This window comes from Canis lupus, chromosome 3 (genome assembly GCF_048164855.1).
Source record: "Canis lupus baileyi chromosome 3, mCanLup2.hap1, whole genome shotgun sequence".
Classification (NCBI taxonomy): Eukaryota; Metazoa; Chordata; class Mammalia; order Carnivora; family Canidae; genus Canis; species Canis lupus.
Window position 1 is genome coordinate 62815303 of NC_132840.1, and position 19800 is coordinate 62835102.

Sequence of the window (19800 nt, forward strand, 5' to 3'; positions counted from 1 at the left end):
CTCCCAGGGTGGGTGGCAGGGTGGCAGCCTCTGTGTAAGAGCACACATGCCTCACAGTGTTTCTGATTCCACTTTAATGCCAAATATTTTCCTTTCAAGATGATCAAATAACGTTTGTTCACCTGTAGATCATGTAACCGTTCATACTGTTTTCATGACACTTTATTTCATTCAGTTTAGAGATCACAAGATTTATGGAAGACACACCAACTCCAATCACACATCAGCCATGATGTTTACAACTCACCTGAGTCTCAGTTCCAGCATCTAAAAAGTGATAAACAGCGTTATCATGAGTGTTAAGATATTTAGTTGAGCATCAGATACATGATCCCTCCGTCAACGCTCACAAGGATTTTCTTAGGACTTCTTTAATGGAAAATCACAGGAATGTGGGGAGGCAGACAGGAGAGTGTCCTTGCTGTACAGACATGGAAAGGGGGCTCAGACAAATTGCTCCAAGTCACAGAACAAACACGGAAGCTGGTGTCGTATGATCATACTAGCCGAGACCTAGATCCACTGTTTCCCAAAAGCTGTGTTACAAATTCAAAGTAGAAAATCAAACTATGTGAATAGGAAGAAAATAAATGCCCATTTCCAGATTTTTGTGTGCGCTGGATTGGAAAAATGTCATCAAGCAGTGGGTTTCTTCCATCCTCCAAACACAGACTGTAGGGTAGGTTTTCTTACAACTGGAAAGGAATCAAAAAAGGACCATTTGATATTTGCATTCATAATATGAAGGGGCGGCCAAGTCATGAGTCAGTGGCACCATTCCAAGTGAAACAGAAAAGGCTGCAACATAGCAGCAATTCTGGCCAAGAAATTCAGAGTCAGCCCTGTGGGAAGGCAGCTAGGCTCCTCCTCTGGCCCGGCACACATCCTAAAAGACTAACACAGTTATCTGAATTTAGGTTACTTCTGCTTATGTCCACTCTTTCCCTGGTTTTCTTTGTTCCCATCTGATCACCAGCACTGATAAAAAAAAAATACCTTGTGCAATTTAAGTGGTAAATTCTCCTAGGAAAAGAGTTCACTGTTCATCTTTGTATTTATCACTGTTCTTAGGCAACTGTTGGCGTCCCTCTTCAAAATGTAGAATGAATGCATAACTAGTTCATTTTGAGTGGATTAATCCAGTGCCAGTTGCTTCATGAAATGCATTAACCTATGTGTTTTCATGTGTCTTTTCTCTTATAGAAAGCAGAGATTGCTATTGCCCCTCTGACAATCACTTTGGTCCGAGAGGAGGTCATTGACTTCTCTAAGCCCTTCATGAGCTTGGGCATCTCTATAATGATCAAAAAGCCTCAGAAATCTAAACCAGGAGTGTTTTCCTTCTTGGATCCTCTGGCCTATGAGATTTGGATGTGCATAGTCTTTGCCTACATTGGTGTCAGCGTGGTCTTATTCCTAGTTAGCAGGTTTAGTCCATATGAGTGGCATACAGAAGAGCCAGAGGATGGAAAGGAAGGACCCAGCGACCAGCCTCCCAATGAGTTTGGCATCTTTAACAGCCTCTGGTTTTCCCTGGGTGCCTTTATGCAGCAAGGATGTGACATTTCACCCAGGTTAGTTTGAAAACCCTTCCCTTCTTCACCAACTCCCCAATAATTCTCAGTATTGTATGGAATATCTCTCTACACATTCTTTTCCTGGAGGCAGAGCATTAATTTGAAACACAGAAAAAAACTTGCAATTCCCAAATTAGTCTAAAGTACATTCGTAGCCAGTTTTTCCAAGTTAGCACCAAAGGTGGACACATCCCAAGGATGAACTTTCCTAATGGAAAAGTATGCAACTGCTCAGAACTCTCAAAGATAAGTTAGTATTAATATTTCCTTCAATGGTCTGGCAGATAGAAATGAGCATCTAAATTGTCAGACTAAGAATTTATTTTCATTTTGCCTCCTTTTCAAAATCAAAAGTTTTTGTTATTGTTGCTGTTGCTCATCTTTTAAAAATTAATTTTGACCTTGATTTACATCCCATGTATGTCACGGGAGATTTCTGCCACAGACTTAACCTGACACCTGAGTTGGTGGAGCAAGTACCAGATAGACATTTTCTGTGTAACAAAACATGAATAAACCAAGCTGTGGGCAGTTAGCAATCTCAGTTCTGTGTCAGTTTAATAGACATATTTTTCAATATCTGTGGAGTCATGGCTTGCTTCCTTTGGATGCCACTAAGACATTTTTTAAGAGTGGTAAATCCAGTGCCAATGGATTTTAGTTATTTTTTAGTTATGTTTGCCAAAAATGTAGCCAATGTCCTATTGCAGGAAAAACATCAAACTTCTCCCACAGAAAAAAATAACCACAAGTAGGAGAAGCTACGGATTGAACTTAAATATCAGTGACTTATATTAGTATCACAAATATACAGATGTTTTAAGGAAGTGTATGCTTTCTCAAAAGGAGATATTTTAGGCAAAATGCAGTCTATGTTCCTTAAGACCCAGGAAAAATGATAAATGTGTTTAAATTCTAATAACCTAGGAATCTGAGTCAGTGACTCTGAATCAATGAAATGAAAAGAAAGCAAAGCAAGTCTCATAATGGTTTTGAAAACCAGGATTAAGCAAATGCTAAGTTAAACCCAACAGGTACCAAAAAACAAACAAAAAAAAAAACCAGCAGGTGTCACTTATATAATAATGTTTAAGAAGGGAGAATTTTAAAGTTAGAAATGTCATGAAAAATATGAATTTTTTTCTTACATTAAAAAAAATGTTTAAAAACAATCTGTCCCAGGAATTTTAAATAGTTTGATGGTCCCAGTGAGTGGCATCAATTGTGAAAATGACCTGGATTTTTTTCTTCATTCCACCCTCACTTTCCCCGTGCATCTACATCACCCACACACCCCTGATACCAGGGAAAGGATGGGGGTGGAGAACTTTTCTCTTTTGAGATTTGGCATCCATTTTTAATGCTGTCATGCTGTACATTGACAAGTCACATGCTCTGGTCTCATGTTGGCAGCAGCAGAGAGAACATTCTTGGAGCATTAGGTAAAGATGCATTAGGAGATAGCTTCTCCTCCACTCAGATCAGAAATGAAATATCAAACAAACAAAACAATCCTCAGCGGAGGTCACTCTGAGACCAGTGTATGCCCTCCTCTGGTCCAGCCCCATGTGGGCACATGTCCCACCTGCCCTGGCAGGGCTCTATCCAAAGGCAGGCCCAGGTTCTTTCAGAAGGGCATCCACCAGCTCCTGTGAAATCTGAGACCGTTCCCATTGCTAACACGTACTGCTATTTCACATACCACAAAGAGAGAAAGGATGCTGCTGGTGCAACCACACAGCTGTGTTTTATCCTATCACCCATAGTCTGCACCCTAATTGCAGAGATGCTAAACTGTGGAGGGGGAGGATATCGAGGAATTTAAGTAAGGGTTCCCTTTCTACCTCTGAAGCAAAGGCATGACGTTCCACATTCCTGTTGATAAACAATAAAAAGGAAACCTTTTCTATATTTTCAGTGGCATTCATATATTCGATATGGCATAAAAGGCATCAGGTGATTCAGAAAGTCTAGAATCATTCTGGAGTGGACTGCCAGAAAACAAAATGATAATTGCCATTGTGATTTTAAACATAACATGTGAATTTATGATATTTCTTTTCTTTCTCTATGTTGGTTAGAGAAAGGAAAATGTGCATTACCTTATCCATGTTTAGATCCCTCTCAGGTCGAATTGTTGGAGGTGTTTGGTGGTTCTTTACACTCATCATTATATCATCTTATACCGCTAACCTCGCCGCTTTCCTGACGGTTGAGCGAATGGTCTCCCCCATAGAAAGTGCGGAAGACCTGGCCAAACAAACAGAAATTGCCTATGGAACACTGGATTCAGGGTCAACCAAAGAATTCTTCAGAGTAAGTTAAGGGAAAAACTAACCATGAAATGTTCATGATTTTGAAATTCAGGCAGTTGTTGCCAACAGCTAGCTATTTGCAGGTTTTGCAAATATAACAGTAATTCTGTGTTTAATGCTAATACTTCTACTTGGATTTTATAATCACTTTGGTTTGCAAAAGCTAATTTGTTTATTCACATTGCAAGAGAGACCCAAGGAAAAGTAACAACAGAAAGGTAATTCACACAATGTTATTAATGTAACTTATCCAAAAGATTCCAGTGTTGATAATGCTATGATACTGCCTCTGAGAGGATTATAATTTATGTATCCTTTGGGGTTAAGAGCATAAAAATGAAAGCAAGGTTGTTTTGTTTTGTTTTGTCTTAAGAATACATTTAATTTGGTGCATTTGAAACCAAAACCTTAAGTGAAGCTCATATTTCCTCATATGAGGTATAGTCTATAACCTATTCTGTAACAACGGACTTCAAAGTAATGTATTTGCATCCTCTCAAAAAGATGGTAACAGAACTCTTAGGCTCTGGACACCTTCGTAAGGTATGGTGTATGCTGCTTGTCTCTGCTTTTCTGCATAAAATTGTTCAAACTGACATAATTTCACATGTGGATGTGACCCCTTTCTTTGGCTCCCCATCACGATGGCAGGTATTTGGGTTTTACGTTTGTTTGTTTCTGGGTTTTTTAGTTGTGTATTTTATTAGGAGGATGAATGTTTGATCAATGAAACTCCTTTACTCTGCTTCTACTGAAATCCGGAGACACGCACTTGATAATGTCTGGTCAGAGATAAGGATTCATTTTGTGACTTTAAAACCAAAGCACTAAAAAAATAAATAAATAAAAACAAATAAATAAATAGATAAATAAATAAATAAATAAATAAATAATAAAACCAAAGCACTAAAAGGTAGCCAGAGTAACATTTTCACAAATATTTACCTAAGTAATAATGAGGGCATTTTACGTTTAATCTCAGTTAATCTAGGTATTTAATAATTTAGAAGTCAAGAATATTTCCCGATTGTCTAAGCTTTCATGTAAAAATAATGACAGCCCTTTGAAGTAAGTGCATGCTTATGTATACAGTACTTGGAGATTACATTGTCATTTTAAATGTATATGCTTATCACTTTCTCACTCAGCTTGGAAATTAAAAACAACAAAACATCCTACTTTTTAAACTTTCATCTACTTGAAGTTCAGTAAGAGATTTTTCTTTTTTAAAAAAGTATCCTTATATACTACATAATACTATATTAAGAACAAATCACTCAAAAATTCTGTCAAACCCATCACTGGACATTGTTTACAAAATAAACCAGGCAGTGAACAATGTCCTTGTCAACAATTTAGAGCATTGCTAGTAGATATAATGAAACATTTACAATAATTATGAAGTATTTGCAGATTTTTCTAAAACTGTAAAGAATGCTCATGACAATACATTTTATTAACAATATTCTGTGGATAAACTTAACTGACCAAATTTTTTTTTTCAAATTTTTAACACTTACTGAGTGCATCCCAGTCTTTAAAGCTTCCTGATAGAAACGTTCACATTTTAGCATAATTTCAGTTCCTTGCTGGAAATCTGTAAATCTGTAACTGCTTCCACCAAAAAGTAAGTAGGTAAAATTCAGTAACTTTGCCTAGAAACCATTGGAGGTATGCATCAAAATGGAATACAAGTTTGTGCTATCACTTGCATTTTACCAACAAATGACAACTGATTTTCATGTAAATAAGGCAAATATTTGCAGGTTCATCATTCTGCCTTGAGTGATAAAGGGAGAAAGAAATGTCATGTTGATTCCCTGAAAAAAATGTCAGCAATAACTCACCATAAAGCTCTTTGGCATCAAGCATGCTGAAAATATTTATTTCTAATCTTTATAGAGCTTTTAAAAATTGTTCCAAATTCTAAAAACTGGTGAGGTAGATAAGAGACTATATTGATAAGAAATACAGGAATAAGGAAAGCCGGCTTGCTGGATTTGCAGAGCCTTTCAGAGAGGCTGTGCCGGTCACCCAGTGCCTCTCTCCTCTCGCTCCCACCCAACTCCAGTTTTAAAATTGAAAGATTTTTTTATAAGGCATTTATTGTTGCAGAACGGTCTGAACCCTAATGGGACAGGAAAATAATTTTCCCTGGCAGCACACTTTCAGAAATGCATAAACTTGGGTTCTCTGATAGAAATCTAATTCATTTCCTACCCTATGTTCCCCGTCCTCTCCCACAGATGATGACCTGGTTTAAATAAACCATTTTGTCTGACGGGTTGAGGAAACAGAATGTGAAGGGTATTTTTGTACTTGTCAAAATGTTTTCTCGTAGGAACACAGTAATGGTACATCTATCAGCTCCGCTAAACTGCCTCAGGCAGTGACCTATACTCAGGGCTTCAAAAAATGTTGCAGTCACAATCAACTAGAGAAAGAATTAGGCCAAGGGGGTGCTGGGGGGGGGGCTACATCCAAATTCAACCGTTTCCTTGGTTTGGCCCCATTATGAAACTTGGTATGTTTTGTGTTCTGTGTATCTTGTTAAGCATAAACACAGAGGCATTTAAGGAAAGTCTGTACCTGTCACTTAACGGCAGCCTTGCTGGTGCTTCAGCATTATTACACACCTGATGTGTGCACACCGATTTTCATTGCAGTTCAGATGTGGCTGTTTCAGTATAAACAGGAATGCATAAATGAGGTGATTACTATCTCAGAGCTTATAAGATTATCAAATATTGTGCACATCAGCCTTGCTGCATAAGCTGCCGGAAGCAGAAAATAATTCACCTGGCAACAATGTAAATATTAACTATAGTGCATGACATTTGTACATATTTTCCATTAAAAACAGGAAAGGCAGGATACTTAATTTTTGAGAAATTTTAAGGACAGCACATTTTTAAAACTCCAAGAATTATTCTAAGTAATAAAATAATGCTTGAAATCATAAGCTTCCTCTGCATTGAACTTCACAATAAATACAGAAATCTGAGATTTTTCTAATCTTAAAAAAAATAATGACTTTTGTATTATCTCTGCCAATTACCTTGAGCATATACACTCCCCAAACCTGATCCTTAAAAAGACATTACAGTTGGAGGTTTTGGGGACTGGAAATCCCATTATCACTGTATTCATGAGTTTGCTGGATCTGCAGAAATTTCCTTTCAGCCTGTCTCATCAAATTTATAAAGGTGTGCTTGCCCTCACTCCTTAGTATACACCTCCTGTGGTCACAAATACAGTGCAGGGATATGATTTCTAGTGTTCCCTTTCTGAATGCCCCAGGCACCCCTTCCCCATGAGGATGTGACCTTATTTACGCCATTCACCTTGAAATCAGAATCAGGATTCCTAAACCTTCACAGAGTGACAAACAGTGTGATTTTTTTTCCCCTAAAAGAGTCGCTTTCATTATTCCCCTATTTTCCACCGGGAAGCTGCATTTTTATAATTTCCTTCATACAGAAGGCTTGCTAAGTGTGGCACAACTATGCTACGGATTCCTCTTTCTTCTAGACTTTAAAGGAATTAACGTAACTTCTTTTGCACTAACGGCATATATGATTCAATATACTTAAATGCCACAGTAATTTCCCTCACATTAGTATTATGCAAATGGACTTCTAAAAGATATCTGCGGCCTAAAGATACTTTATTCTTTTAAAAAGGAATCATTAGCTTTAAGGTTTCATTGCATTCTATAATTAAATTATCTGCATAATTACCAAGCCCTAAACATACTCTTTTTCTACTCTGCTGTGTTAGTTTTATTTAGCGGTTCTGATCCCTTTCAGTAAGATGCTGAACAATAACTAGAAGATTGCCAGGTAATTAGCTGGACTCTCATATTCTTAAAAAATTTTCAAAGAAAATTTTCAATCAAAATAATACCCAGGTTTTACTTCTTCTGTTTTCAATGTAGTACACCGGACGAAATAACCAGTGTATGTGGACCTCAGTACCCTTCTAAGTGAACCTCTCAAGTCAAGTTATCAATGCATTTAAAGAGTGATTATACACTGAAAGGATGTTATTTACCAACATTTCTCTAAATGGAAATAATCAGAATAAATGTTTAAGGACTTCTGTATCATCTGGTGATCCAGAAAGTTTATGGTTTTTCAGAGATTGAAACTTGTTATAAAATGGCAGAGTTAGGGATCCCTGGGTGGCTCAATGGTTTAGCACCTGCCTTCGGCCCAGGGCGTGATCCTGGAGTCCCGGGATCGAGTCCCACATCGGGCTCCCTGCATGGAGCCTGCTTCTCCCTCTGCCTGTGTCTCTGCCTCTCTCTCTCTCTCTCTCTCATGAATAAATAAATTTTAAAAAATATTTTTAAAAAACGGCAGAGTTACTTCTCTAGAAGAGAACTCTATTATTAAAGATGGAATGATTGGGGCCAGGAACCACAGGCTCCCTAATGGATCCCAAGGATGAGGGGTCTGGATCCAGATACTTCTCTGTCCAAGACCCACATAGAACCTTTGCAATTACATTTAGTGTTGGCACGCAGTTTCCTAATGTGAGGATTCCCATAGCAGAGGTAACCTGTCGCTACCGACACACACACCCCACAAGCTATCACTGCAATACTTTTAAGTGTTAATAACATAAAACACTTCACAGGACAATACAGGATGTCTATTTTCCATCTTGATATTTACCACCATTTGAATATACATTAACATAAAATATCTAGTTTTTTAGTAGTGTCCAACTATGCAAACCTCTTACTGTATAGGATATTGATTACTGAGTTGCCATCCTCTGAAACCAAAATTTTAAATATCAGTTTTATCAGTTTCTTTGTCTATTCGAATCATTTGATTTTTGTCCTGAAACATATCTGAAGTTTGCTAGTCAGTCTATTTGTTGATTATTGAAGATCTGTCTCTTACTGGATTTTATATTCTGGTAAACAAAGGAAGGTTCATGTAAAATGAATATACATGCTACTCAGGATTTGCCCCCATGCTTAGATGCAGGCTTTTCTAACTCATTGAATGTATCCCTTGGGGACATTTGCGTTCCTTTGGATGTATTTTCACCTTTAGAATGTCTGTATGGATGAAAAATAATAGGAATGCAGACACTCACAGAAGGTTCTAGATAAATTAAGTAGTGGGAGCCCAAATAGACGGAAATAGACATACTGCTTGGCTGAAGTGAAAGTGTTAGAAAGACTAGCTCCCCAAAATATATAAGAAAACAAGAATTGCCTTTTTTTTTTTCAGGTTCCCTTTTTACTTGGAGAAGATTTTTAAAATGTTTATTATTGAAGTGTAATTGGCATACGATGTCATATTAGTTTCAGGTGTGCAACATAGTGATGCATCACTTCCAACCATCACCCAGTGTTCTTGGAGATAAGTGCGCTCAACACGTGTCCCCACACAGCGTTGCTCAGCCCTTCCTGACCGTATTCTCGGTGTCACGCTTCTCACCTCGGTGGCGCTGATTTTACAGCTGGCAGCGTGTAGCTACGGAGGAGGAATCCCTTCCCGTTAATGCGTTCTTGTTGGAGATTTTATTAGAAAAAGTGCACACCGTTTGGTGGACCTCGAGTCTGCCTCTTGCGTTGCGGACATTGGGGTGCGGGCCCACTGCGTCTCCTCCTCCTTCGTGCGTAGCTGTGACGTGATAGGGTGACGTCAGGGGTAGGGACCGCTCTTCCTACACATCTTAAAACTTAAAGGCATGAAAAGAGACAAAAATAAAATATAAAATAAAATAAAATAAAATAAAATAAAATAAAAAATAAAATAAATAATAAATAAAATAAAATAAAAAAATAAAATAAAATAAAATAATAAATAAAATAAAATAAATAAAATAAAATAAAATAATAAAATAAAATACATAAAATAAAATAAATAAAATAAAATAAATAAAATAAATAAAATAAAATAAAATAAAATAAAATAAAATAAATAAAATAAAATAAAATAAAATACAATAAAATAAAATAAAAAGACAATATGGCAGCAGTCCTCTGTTACAGGATTCAAGTGCAGGGCTAAATGGGAATTTTGCAGAGCTGGCCCTTCTGGGGTTTGCTGTGAGTGTGACAGCAAACATGATTGTAAATGCCCCACTCTACATGGCATCCTACACTTAATGAGAGCACGGCGTGCCCTGAGCCCCCGCGTGGGGAGGTTCTGTAGGAGCAGGGGGCGGCGCGCTCGGCCCTGCCCGGGCCCTCGGCGTCCGTCTGTCCGTCCTCGTCCTCCGCGTCCTCCCGGCGGGGGTTGGGGGGGAGCGTTCTTAAAAGGCTTCGTCCCCGTCGGGGTCCGGCCAGTATTAACGTGTCGTCCCTTCTTCCCTGTGCTTGATTTTACGCGGATGCGCTCCAGAGATCCAAAATCGCGGTGTACGAGAAGATGTGGACGTACATGCGGTCTGCGGAGCCGTCGGTGTTCACGCGGACCACGGCGGAGGGCGTGGCGCGCGTGCGCAAGTCCAAGGGCAAGTTCGCCTTCCTGCTGGAGTCCACGATGAACGAGTACATCGAGCAGCGCAAGCCCTGCGACACCATGAAAGTGGGAGGAAACCTGGATTCCAAGGGCTATGGCGTAGCTACTCCCAAGGGCTCCTCATTAAGGTGGGTGGGATAGTATAACAATGTCGCGTGTGTTGTTATAATATTCCACCTTCCCTGATGGCCCCACGCACTGGTTTTGTTTTGTGTGTGAACATGGTATGTTCGGTTGGTTTTTGTTGGGTTTTTTTTTGTTTTTTTTGTTTTTTTTGTTTTTTTTTTTTTTTGTTCGTTTGTTTCTTTTTCTTTTTATCCATTTCATATATTTTGATCAGCAGTCAGGTATTTTTTTTCTTTTCTTTCTTTTTTTTGTTTTTTTTTTTGTTTTTTGTTTTGTTTTGTTTTGTTTTGAACTTTGGAATAATCGATCGTAGCTGACCTGTGTATCTTCCAAGGCCATATAAAAACCAAACTGGTTGAACACTCGCTGCTGCCGGTGAGCCTCACACACGCGGAGCGACGCTTCCTGTCTCATCCACTTGTTCTGGTCGCTCAGCTCTGCTGTCCTGTCGCCTAATGATTCTACATTTCACCTTTTTTTTTCTTTTCTTTTTTTTTTTTTTTTTTTTGATTCTGCCTGCCTGCTACATTCTGAGTACAAAGAAATCAACCTCTTCCTAACAAACCACTTTTTTTTGTTTGTTTTTCCCCATTTCAGTGTTTCGTTTATTATGGCATCGTTACGTTCTAGATTAACCGGAGGTGGTATCGGTGCTAACGCTGTGACCGCATCTGTCCGTAGACGGAATCACCACCCGCGGGAGGCTGGGCTCTGATTCTACGGCGCTTACTGCACTCACACTCTCACCCGTTGCAAAGGGAGTGTGGTGTAAGTAAGATCTGTAAAATTAGACCCGACGACAATCCAGAATTGTTCACACACAGACCCCTGCCATGGGATTCATAAGCAAAGCATCACACATGCGGGTTATGCAGATAATCCACATGTGCTGACGATGCATTCTTAAGGAAACACTGGTAAAATCTGCCCTTCTCACCCCTTTCGGTCCTGGACATAGGGAATTCACATGTTGGTGCCCAGGAGGCAGGATGTCCTATTTTCCTTAAGCAATAAAGGCTACTGGTGAATGGCTGGGGCTAGACCAGAGCCGGAGTCAGCAGGGACACCTGACAAATCACTCTGATCACAGTGCTGCGTAGGAGGGATTCGTTCAAAGCACAGATTCAAGAAGAAATCAGAATCTTTGTAAAGGACTTAACCATGAACCTGGTCTTGACAAATGATGTCTCTGGTAAGCCTTTGAAACCTGAAAGTAATGAGACCTGTCTGATTGCCCAGCAGGGATGAAAGCAGGATCAACATTATAGGATTGATTTCACTGGTTTGAGAAGGGCAACTGCATGCAGTGCGCTTTGGAGATGTGTGCTGGGTGGGAGGGCAGGGTGAGGGGGGCGACAGAGCCAGAAACAGATGCTAGCCCCGGAAGAGTTGTGTTAAGCCAGTACTTTGTGTTTGCAGGCAGCACTGTAATAGTTACTGAGGGGTTTTACGGTGTGTTCTAAAGGGGCCATTTTAAGGGGAGAGAGAACTAAATCAGCCAGTGAAGACAAATGGGTGTGGGCCTTGGGCAGTTCCAAAGTCACGTTTCTTTGAACACACTTCCCATATGAAGTGGAGGAATGAGCAGGGAGAAAGCCAAACAAATAAAGTACCCGTGATAAGATGCTACCCCCCGAATGTTTCGGCCATGCAGCAACGTGAGCTGGCATCAGGGTGTTTGGTCTTCAAGGGTATATTCTGTGTGATGCAGTGTGAGAAATTCAAAGCCAAGGAGCAGAGAAACATCTATGGAAGTAGGAGTTGCAAAAGCACTTTCATGTCACTAATTTAAAAGAACGAGAAGGGGAGAAAGCAATGGTGGTTGGTATGGAGATCAGTGTTCAGACTATTGATTACATTCACTGGATGTCGCTTTTGCTCTTAATTAATTCTCTGTGGATGTAGCTGCTTGTCCTCTGTCTTTGTCTCCTGATAAAGTCAAGTTCCAGGGACTGCATTTGGCCCTCAGATACGGGCGCGCCTGCCTCTCATTGATGGCAAGAGAGAGTTCCCTCTTAAATGTGCCACTTTGTCAAATCCACACTACGGGGATTGTTTGGGGGGAAGCTGAAGGGCTTCATCTGTCTAGAACTGTATAATAATCCGCTATTGGCTTCCCCCTCTTTTCCTGTCTTCCCTGGATCTTGTTAATGAGGCAATTGTTAAACTCAGCTTCCCGGATGGAGAGTTTGTTTATGCGCTTTGTTTTCTATATGCCACAATTTCCTGAGCAAGCTGGCCCCTGCATGCCAAAACCCCAGTCATTTTGTCCCGTCGTCTTCGAGAACACTGGAAGAGCACGGAAGGCTAACCAGCATGCACCTTACCCCCCACCTCCAGCCCAGCTACATGGGGGGCTCATTAAACTTAAATTCTCATTCTTATTCGATGAGGATCCTTCTGTTTGAACAGAGGCAAACTCATATAGAGATAGACTAATGGGCACCTTCTGTATAAATGATATAGTTTGTAGAAGCAAATTCAAAACAATTGCATTTTATCACAGCAAGATCCAGAGAGCACATCTGCATCAAGAGTGTCTTTGAAACCTCTCTGCCTTATTTGTTTAGTAGACTGACTGTTTTCCTATTGGATCTTTTTTTTTTTAACTTAGTCTTTAGGTTAATAATTCTGGATACAGTGAGACTAGTCTGTTTCGTTGTCTTTTTCACAAAGTCTGCTGTTGTGATTCATTGGGCAGCATGAGACTTTGAGAACAGGAAACCAGTGGTCTTTCCTGCTATGTCAGCTGAAGCACAAGATGCAAACAAACAAACAAACAAAATGGCTAGCAAGCTTCCATTGACCTACGGAGCCTCACATTTCCAGACCTCACAGTGCTTCAGAATCCATGTCATGGAGAAGAGGAAGAGTATGATACACACTCAGGATGGAAAGCTAGGACTTGGGTCTTTAATGTAGACTTTAAAACAAATGCAGTCTGGATTATTACAGAGACTGTATCTGTACCCAGAGTAGAAAACACTATGACCAGGATGGCCAGCACCCATCTTTATAGTAGAGAAGAATATGGGGAGCCCCTTATTGTTTGGAGAGACTATTTCAGACTCGGGGTTGCCAGCTTTACAGAATGCTTTCAGTCACAGGAGGGCAGGCACTATGCTCAGAGTTATGGGGTTTATTGGATTTTGACATAGATTCGTCAAGTTTTAGGTCATAGAAGGATGCTAAGAATGTTGATGCTATTGAATGTAGCATCTATAGATCTGATTATAATGAAGAAAAGCAATCACAGGCAAATGTGCCTACGAACTGTACATATTGATCAGCAGAAGAACTTAAATCTTACTGGCAGTTATTTAGTTTCCAAAGTCATCTTCTAAAGAAAACTTTTAGTTCTCGTGGAGGGATGAAAGGGTAAAAGCGCTTCTTTTGTATTATCTCTGAACTATCCCCAAACTTTGATATTTCCCTCAAATCTTCTTTTAACGTGCACAGTGCCATTAATACTACTATCCACATCCTGGCCTTCCTTCTCATTCCTTCTCCAATCTCTGTGGCAACCCAAAGCAATTGTGAAATCCATCCTCTGGCTGAGAAATTTTTAAAGGTGATTTTAAAACATATGCTATAGACAGCCCTGCAGTGGAATGCAGAGCTTAGATGAAAGAGGCAATATCTTTATTTTGACTTTACTGTCAGTACTATCAACTTTACTATACAGCTTTACTATACTTTACTATACTCTAGAGATGTGCTAGAGTATTTATTGTAGAGAAAGCATATACTTTGCTACCAAAATACTCTTTACTCTAGTATCCATGTTACACTAGTTGCTATACTCTCTACTATGCAACAAATAAAACTGACAAATGCTTAGAGGGAATCATAACTTAGTTAATACAGATTTACTGGGTACTAAATAACTGTTAGATGAGAATACCCCTTTTAAAGATATCCGTGGTATATAGTATCTATAAGTACCTCCAGGGAACATAGCAGCAGATCATATCTAAAGACTTCCTCTGGCCTCTGTAAGAATTTGTATACTTGACCCTAGTGATTAAAGCCAAGTTAAACACACACACACACACACAACCACTAGTCCCCTATCCTCTATTATTCGACAATGATAAATTTTATTCAAATTTTGCCTTCTAAAGAATGTTGGCAAAATTGTCTAAAATAAGACAAATGCTCCGACACCCCTCAAAAAATGATGTCTCAAATGAAAGCAGTTCCAAAACACCTTGATCAGGAATTGAGATCAAGAAAAAAATGAGGTCCTGTTGGACTTGCTGACATCCAGCTGTAGGAATTCGTGCAACAGGAGGAAAACTTCTGGAACCAGGCAGGTCATGCTCTGCTTAAAACAGCCCACTCAGAGCCCAGGGCAATAGTGTGATAGGGGAGGAAGTAAGAAGAATGAGAGTTAGAATGATACATCTTTCTTTGGACTTTTTCTTTCAGTATTGAGCACAATCAGTGGCTCAGGTGTAAATCTGTATCAGGGTGGGCGGAGTCCTCTGTAGGACAAATTAAATTTCTTCTACTTTGGAAGATTCTTTAGGGCAGATCTATTAAACTTGGTATTCAAATCCATGTTTAAAATATATATTATCCTTAAGGAACCATTTTCTCATGTAAAATTGGTGATTTATGTTTACTCATCAGTTCAAGTATAATTACAAGATTTAGAAACGGGGTTTGCTGGATGTGGTGCATAAGAATGAAGTTGACACCTGTTTTTGGTGTTAGTAAGATGTCAGATGTTAGCACTTGATGTGGACATTAAAAAAACTTAAAGTACAGAAAGTTAAACCTGAGTGCTAATATTCCTGAGCAGCATTTGGCCTGAAGTGAATACATTTTTCACTTGTTTTCTGGAAATGAGTTGCAATAGATTAGTGTCTTTTTTTTTAACTATTATGGAAGGAGATGTTTTAGCATATGAATATCTTTGATTTTTCTTGGTATCATATTAAGATATGCTGCAGGTAACTTAGTTTTTGTGATCTCATTACAACTTGGAATACAGTCTGTTGGACTAGGGATCAGAACACATGCACACACAAATCAATCATACACACACATATGCACACAAATCCCCCCTCTACATTGTGATATGCTTAATCACTTAGCCCAGTTTCCTCCCAGAGATGCTGATGTTTATTGCTGGGACCAAGTATTTTTCATTCACAAACTGAGATGTGTATGGTAAAGCTATCAATACTACGTGCATGCCAAAGGGAAAAAATCCCCTTTAGAATCTATATACCTTATTCTTTCCTTTCTAGATGTTGAGTCCAGTAGCAAACATAAAACTTTCCACTATCATTTAAAATTCTACATTTTTCATTTAGGTCCTCCATACACTTGAAAGAGGATTGAAATCACAACTCCCTGGGCAGCCCGGGTGGCTTAGCGGTTTAGCGCCGCCTTCAGCCCAGGGCGTGATCCTGGAGAGCTGGAATCGAGTCCCACATCAGGCTTCCGGCATGGAGCCTGCTTCTCCCTCTGCCTTTGTCTCTGCCTCTCTCTCTGTTTCTCGAATAAATAAATAAAATCTTTAAAAAAAAGAAAGAAAGAAAGAAAGAAAGAAAGAAAGAAAGAAAGAAAGAAAGAAAGAAAGAAAGAAAGAAAGAAATCACAACTCCCCATGAAGAAGAAAACAAATATGGCATTTTTTCTGCATTTCTTTAAGATTTACCAGTCATTATACATGTTTGCCATTCTTCCCACTATTAAAAAAATGCTAATATGATTTGCCTTCATATATTTACCAGTTCATTCAACAGATGGCCACTGGGTTCCACCTGAGAATTTGCCGGTTGGTTGTCACATTTTTCTCTTCAGGTTTGGTTTTGTGACTGCCATAGGTAACGCCACATTGGGAATTTTCTAAACTCAGTGTTTAGCTGTGTGTTCCTATTCACTGTGACACTCAGAAACCGTATTTTAGTGACTTGCCTCCAAAAAGGGGTAATTTGTGGCCATTTCAGTTCCTAGCACTTCAAAAAGGATTAAAAGTAAGGAGATAGAAACGCTATATATGAGGTTCACCAGTTCAAACCTTCACATCCTGAACTGTGAAGAGACCTGAGACTGGATGTCAGTTCTGACAGTTCTAGGAAAAGCCAGAATTCCAAACTGTTGTTCTTTAGTCCCACATAATTGCCTTATAGGCAAATCCTATAAAGAAAGAGAATCTCCAGAGAGACTACCTATATCCTGTACAATTCAGATTGATTCAGTGGGAACACACAATTCATGTGAGTGCTGAACCTCTAAGCCAACCAAGTCAGGCAGCCTTGACCTACATGTAGGAGACATAGCGTCGTGTCTGAGACCACAATTCACAATCTAATATTAATAAATGTGCTGTGGATGAACTTATCCTTATGTTAGTAATGTCTGTAAGTGTTTTCCTCTTGGTGTATGTCTAGCCAGACAGTTCCACCTTATGTCACTCATCTTTATAGATCATCTTATTCTATGGAATGGTTTCTAGAAACCATTGTAGCTAGCATTCAGGATAAAAAGGGGACACAAATGAATGGCAAAGCAAGTGCATGAGGACCCTCTGTGTTTGGAACCCCTGTTCTGTGGAGCTGGGTGCAAGCCCACGTGTGGGTTCTCCAGAGCTCAAGCTATAAACACCAGATCTGGGTTTGCTGCCTACAGTTAAAGTCCTAGCCATAAGACAAACACCCTACACAAGAGAAATTGCATATATGAAACTTGTCTCTACTGAGCATAATGCAGCTTCTGCCCAGAGCTACAAGGCTATTCTGTGGCTGCCTACACCCAGGTAATAAAAGAGACTGTGTCTGATTAATGTTCTTCCCTAGAAGACCTCAGGCTATAGGACATGAGTTTAGTAGATAGCAAATACCCTTGACACTTACAAACTAGGAACCGCTGTTAATTTATCCTTAGAACAGCAGCAAGGTCAAGTGATAGGGTTTTTTTTGTTGCTGTTATTGTTTTTACTTTTTGTGCATTGCTTGTGTAGGTAGGACTCTGTTCTCCAGACTTACCTTCCTAAAGGGAAGGATATAAGGAAGATCAGCCCAGGCTGCTGTAGAGGATGGGCTCATTAAAGTTCTCAGAGAGATCACAACTCCTACTACTCTCCACAGTTCGATAGGAACAAGAAGAAGAGCAATCTGGCCATGCTGTAACAGATTCCTACCCCTTACTGTCCGAGTCCCTCTACCTGAGATTGGGGAGGGAGTGCACAAGAGATAGAAGAGGAGGCTCTTTACACTTGGAATAATTAAACACATAAAGAATATTTCAGATGTGCATGTGCACACATGTGCACACAGGACTTTGAAGGGAGCAGAGTAATCAGATTTACCATGGAACTCCAAAATACCTATAATAAACTAAAAATAAAGCTCAGTTTATTGTGGATATGTAATATTCTCCTAAATGTAGAATTCTATACGATACTATTTTATTGCAGTTTTATACTAATGATAAACATCTACTTAGTGCATCATAAGTAAATTATGGTTATCCATAAAAATGAAAATGTTTCAGCCTAGCATATGGGAAACCACCCATCCACAACTTGAGGCATTATTATCTTCCTTTTGTCTGTAAAGATAATATCAGCCAAGATAGGAGCTGGTTTATGATTCATACTTAAGAAAGGGAAGATAAAATAGCTTGGCAGTTATTTGGAATGAGCTGAGAAATAGTAAAGACCCTGGCTTAGAATTATATTGTTTTAATTTAACTAGGAATAGGGAAGTACAGTTCATTTACTTTAATGTTCATTACTACTCACCCCCAAATTCAGTCCTCTATAACTCTTGTTTTCAGAATGAAATAACATACATTTGAGATAACTTTGCCACAAACACCATATCATACACATCCTGGCAACACCTGAATAGAAAATCACCATGTTACTCTGCAAACCACCTGGCCCTGGCCCCAAGCCTTGGAAATTGCATCGTATTAATTATAAGGATATTTTGTAACTAATAATCATACTAATAGAAGTTAGAAATACGTTGTACATATTGTTTATCCTCCTTAATATCAGAAAAGTCCATTTCAGGATTGAAAGTTGTTTACTTTAAATGGACAGGTTATGTACTCTCTGAAAACCTAAAAAACTGTTGTTTGGGCTCATCCACAAAATGATAAACACTTCCAAAACTTTATGAGACCACTCTCATAGTACACTCTCTGAGTATCACATGACTCACATGACTCAACAGTGAAGGAAAATTAGAGACATAAAAACGATCCTAGCGTCAATTCTGCTTTTCAAAGTTTATAATTCCAAGATGTGGGAGAAATCTATCATTTTAAAAACACCTAACCATGCAAGGTCCTATCACATCATGTTGAAATAAAGTAGACTTTACTTAGCTTACATTTTGGAAGGGGAGGAGACTTAGTAAGGAAACTGACACACAGATAATTCTTTACATAAATTAACTCAGTCTATTTTCTCTAAGCGTTCAATCTTTGGGAGTTAACCAAAATAAGAATTAAAATGGAGTCAAACAAATGTGACAGAAATAGTTCTCTACTTTCAGAAAAAAGGGGTGTATGGACCCCTCTCCACTGCATAGAACATAGTATAAACACTGTCAAGACCCACCCACAAAGCCTCTACTCTTATAGAATTCTGGTTGCTTCCTACTTGATGCTGACAGATTGCAGTTTCTGAACATCCTTTTTAAAATGGCAACAGGCCAGGATCCCCTTAGTAGCTAAGAGAAGCTCTCATCAGATACCCAGCCGCTCTTCTTCCATGTTTTCAGGTATTTGCAACTAAAATCACACACACGAAAAAATCATAAAAGCATTGATCAGTGAATACAGCTGTTATAAGTGGCCTTAGCATGCAAACTAAATTAAAAAAAAAAAAGGCATGAGAAATAGAAAAGTTAAAATGAAGCCAAATATCCAGAGCCCTAAGTCAGTATCCTAACCTTTGTCTTATATTTGAGGCTAGGAGGAGGTAAATAAAACACAACGGGATCCAAGAAGAGCTGACCTCAGATTATCTCCCAGAGTAAAAAGCAAAGAGCAAAGGCTAATGAAAAGCAACACAAAATTTGCTTTCTCTTAAGTGATATAGCAAAGCATATAAAGCAAAGAATGAGTTGATATGTCATCTAATGTTCTTTTTAATTTGTTCACTTTTATGAGATGATGTTTAAGTTTGGTTTAATGATGGAACTCTAAAAATTACTGAGCAGTATATTTCTTAAGTGACACAGTAGTAGCAACAGTGCCACATGAGAGCTTTCAAGCCACTCCAACATGTCTATTTTTACTTGCTCCTTTTCACTCTCCTATGAT

The 19800-nt window shown here is 39.0% G+C and overlaps 1 protein-coding gene across 13 annotated transcripts in view; it reads left to right on the forward strand.

Moving 5' to 3' along the window:
- Nucleotides 1–19800, forward strand: part of GRIA4 (glutamate ionotropic receptor AMPA type subunit 4) — a 377193-nt gene that overhangs the window by 327341 nt on the left and 30052 nt on the right. For all 13 annotated transcript variants that reach the window (XR_012028564.1, XR_012028563.1, XM_072821787.1 and 10 more), the window contains 3 exons: nt 1204–1574; nt 3695–3893; nt 10261–10508. Coding sequence is in view for 11 of the 13 variants with exons in the window: in XM_072821787.1 (XP_072677888.1) it covers nt 1204–1574; nt 3695–3893; nt 10261–10508 (818 nt within the window). In the remaining 2 variants the exon portion in view is untranslated. The remainder of the gene's footprint in view (nt 1–1203; nt 1575–3694; nt 3894–10260; nt 10509–19800) is intronic.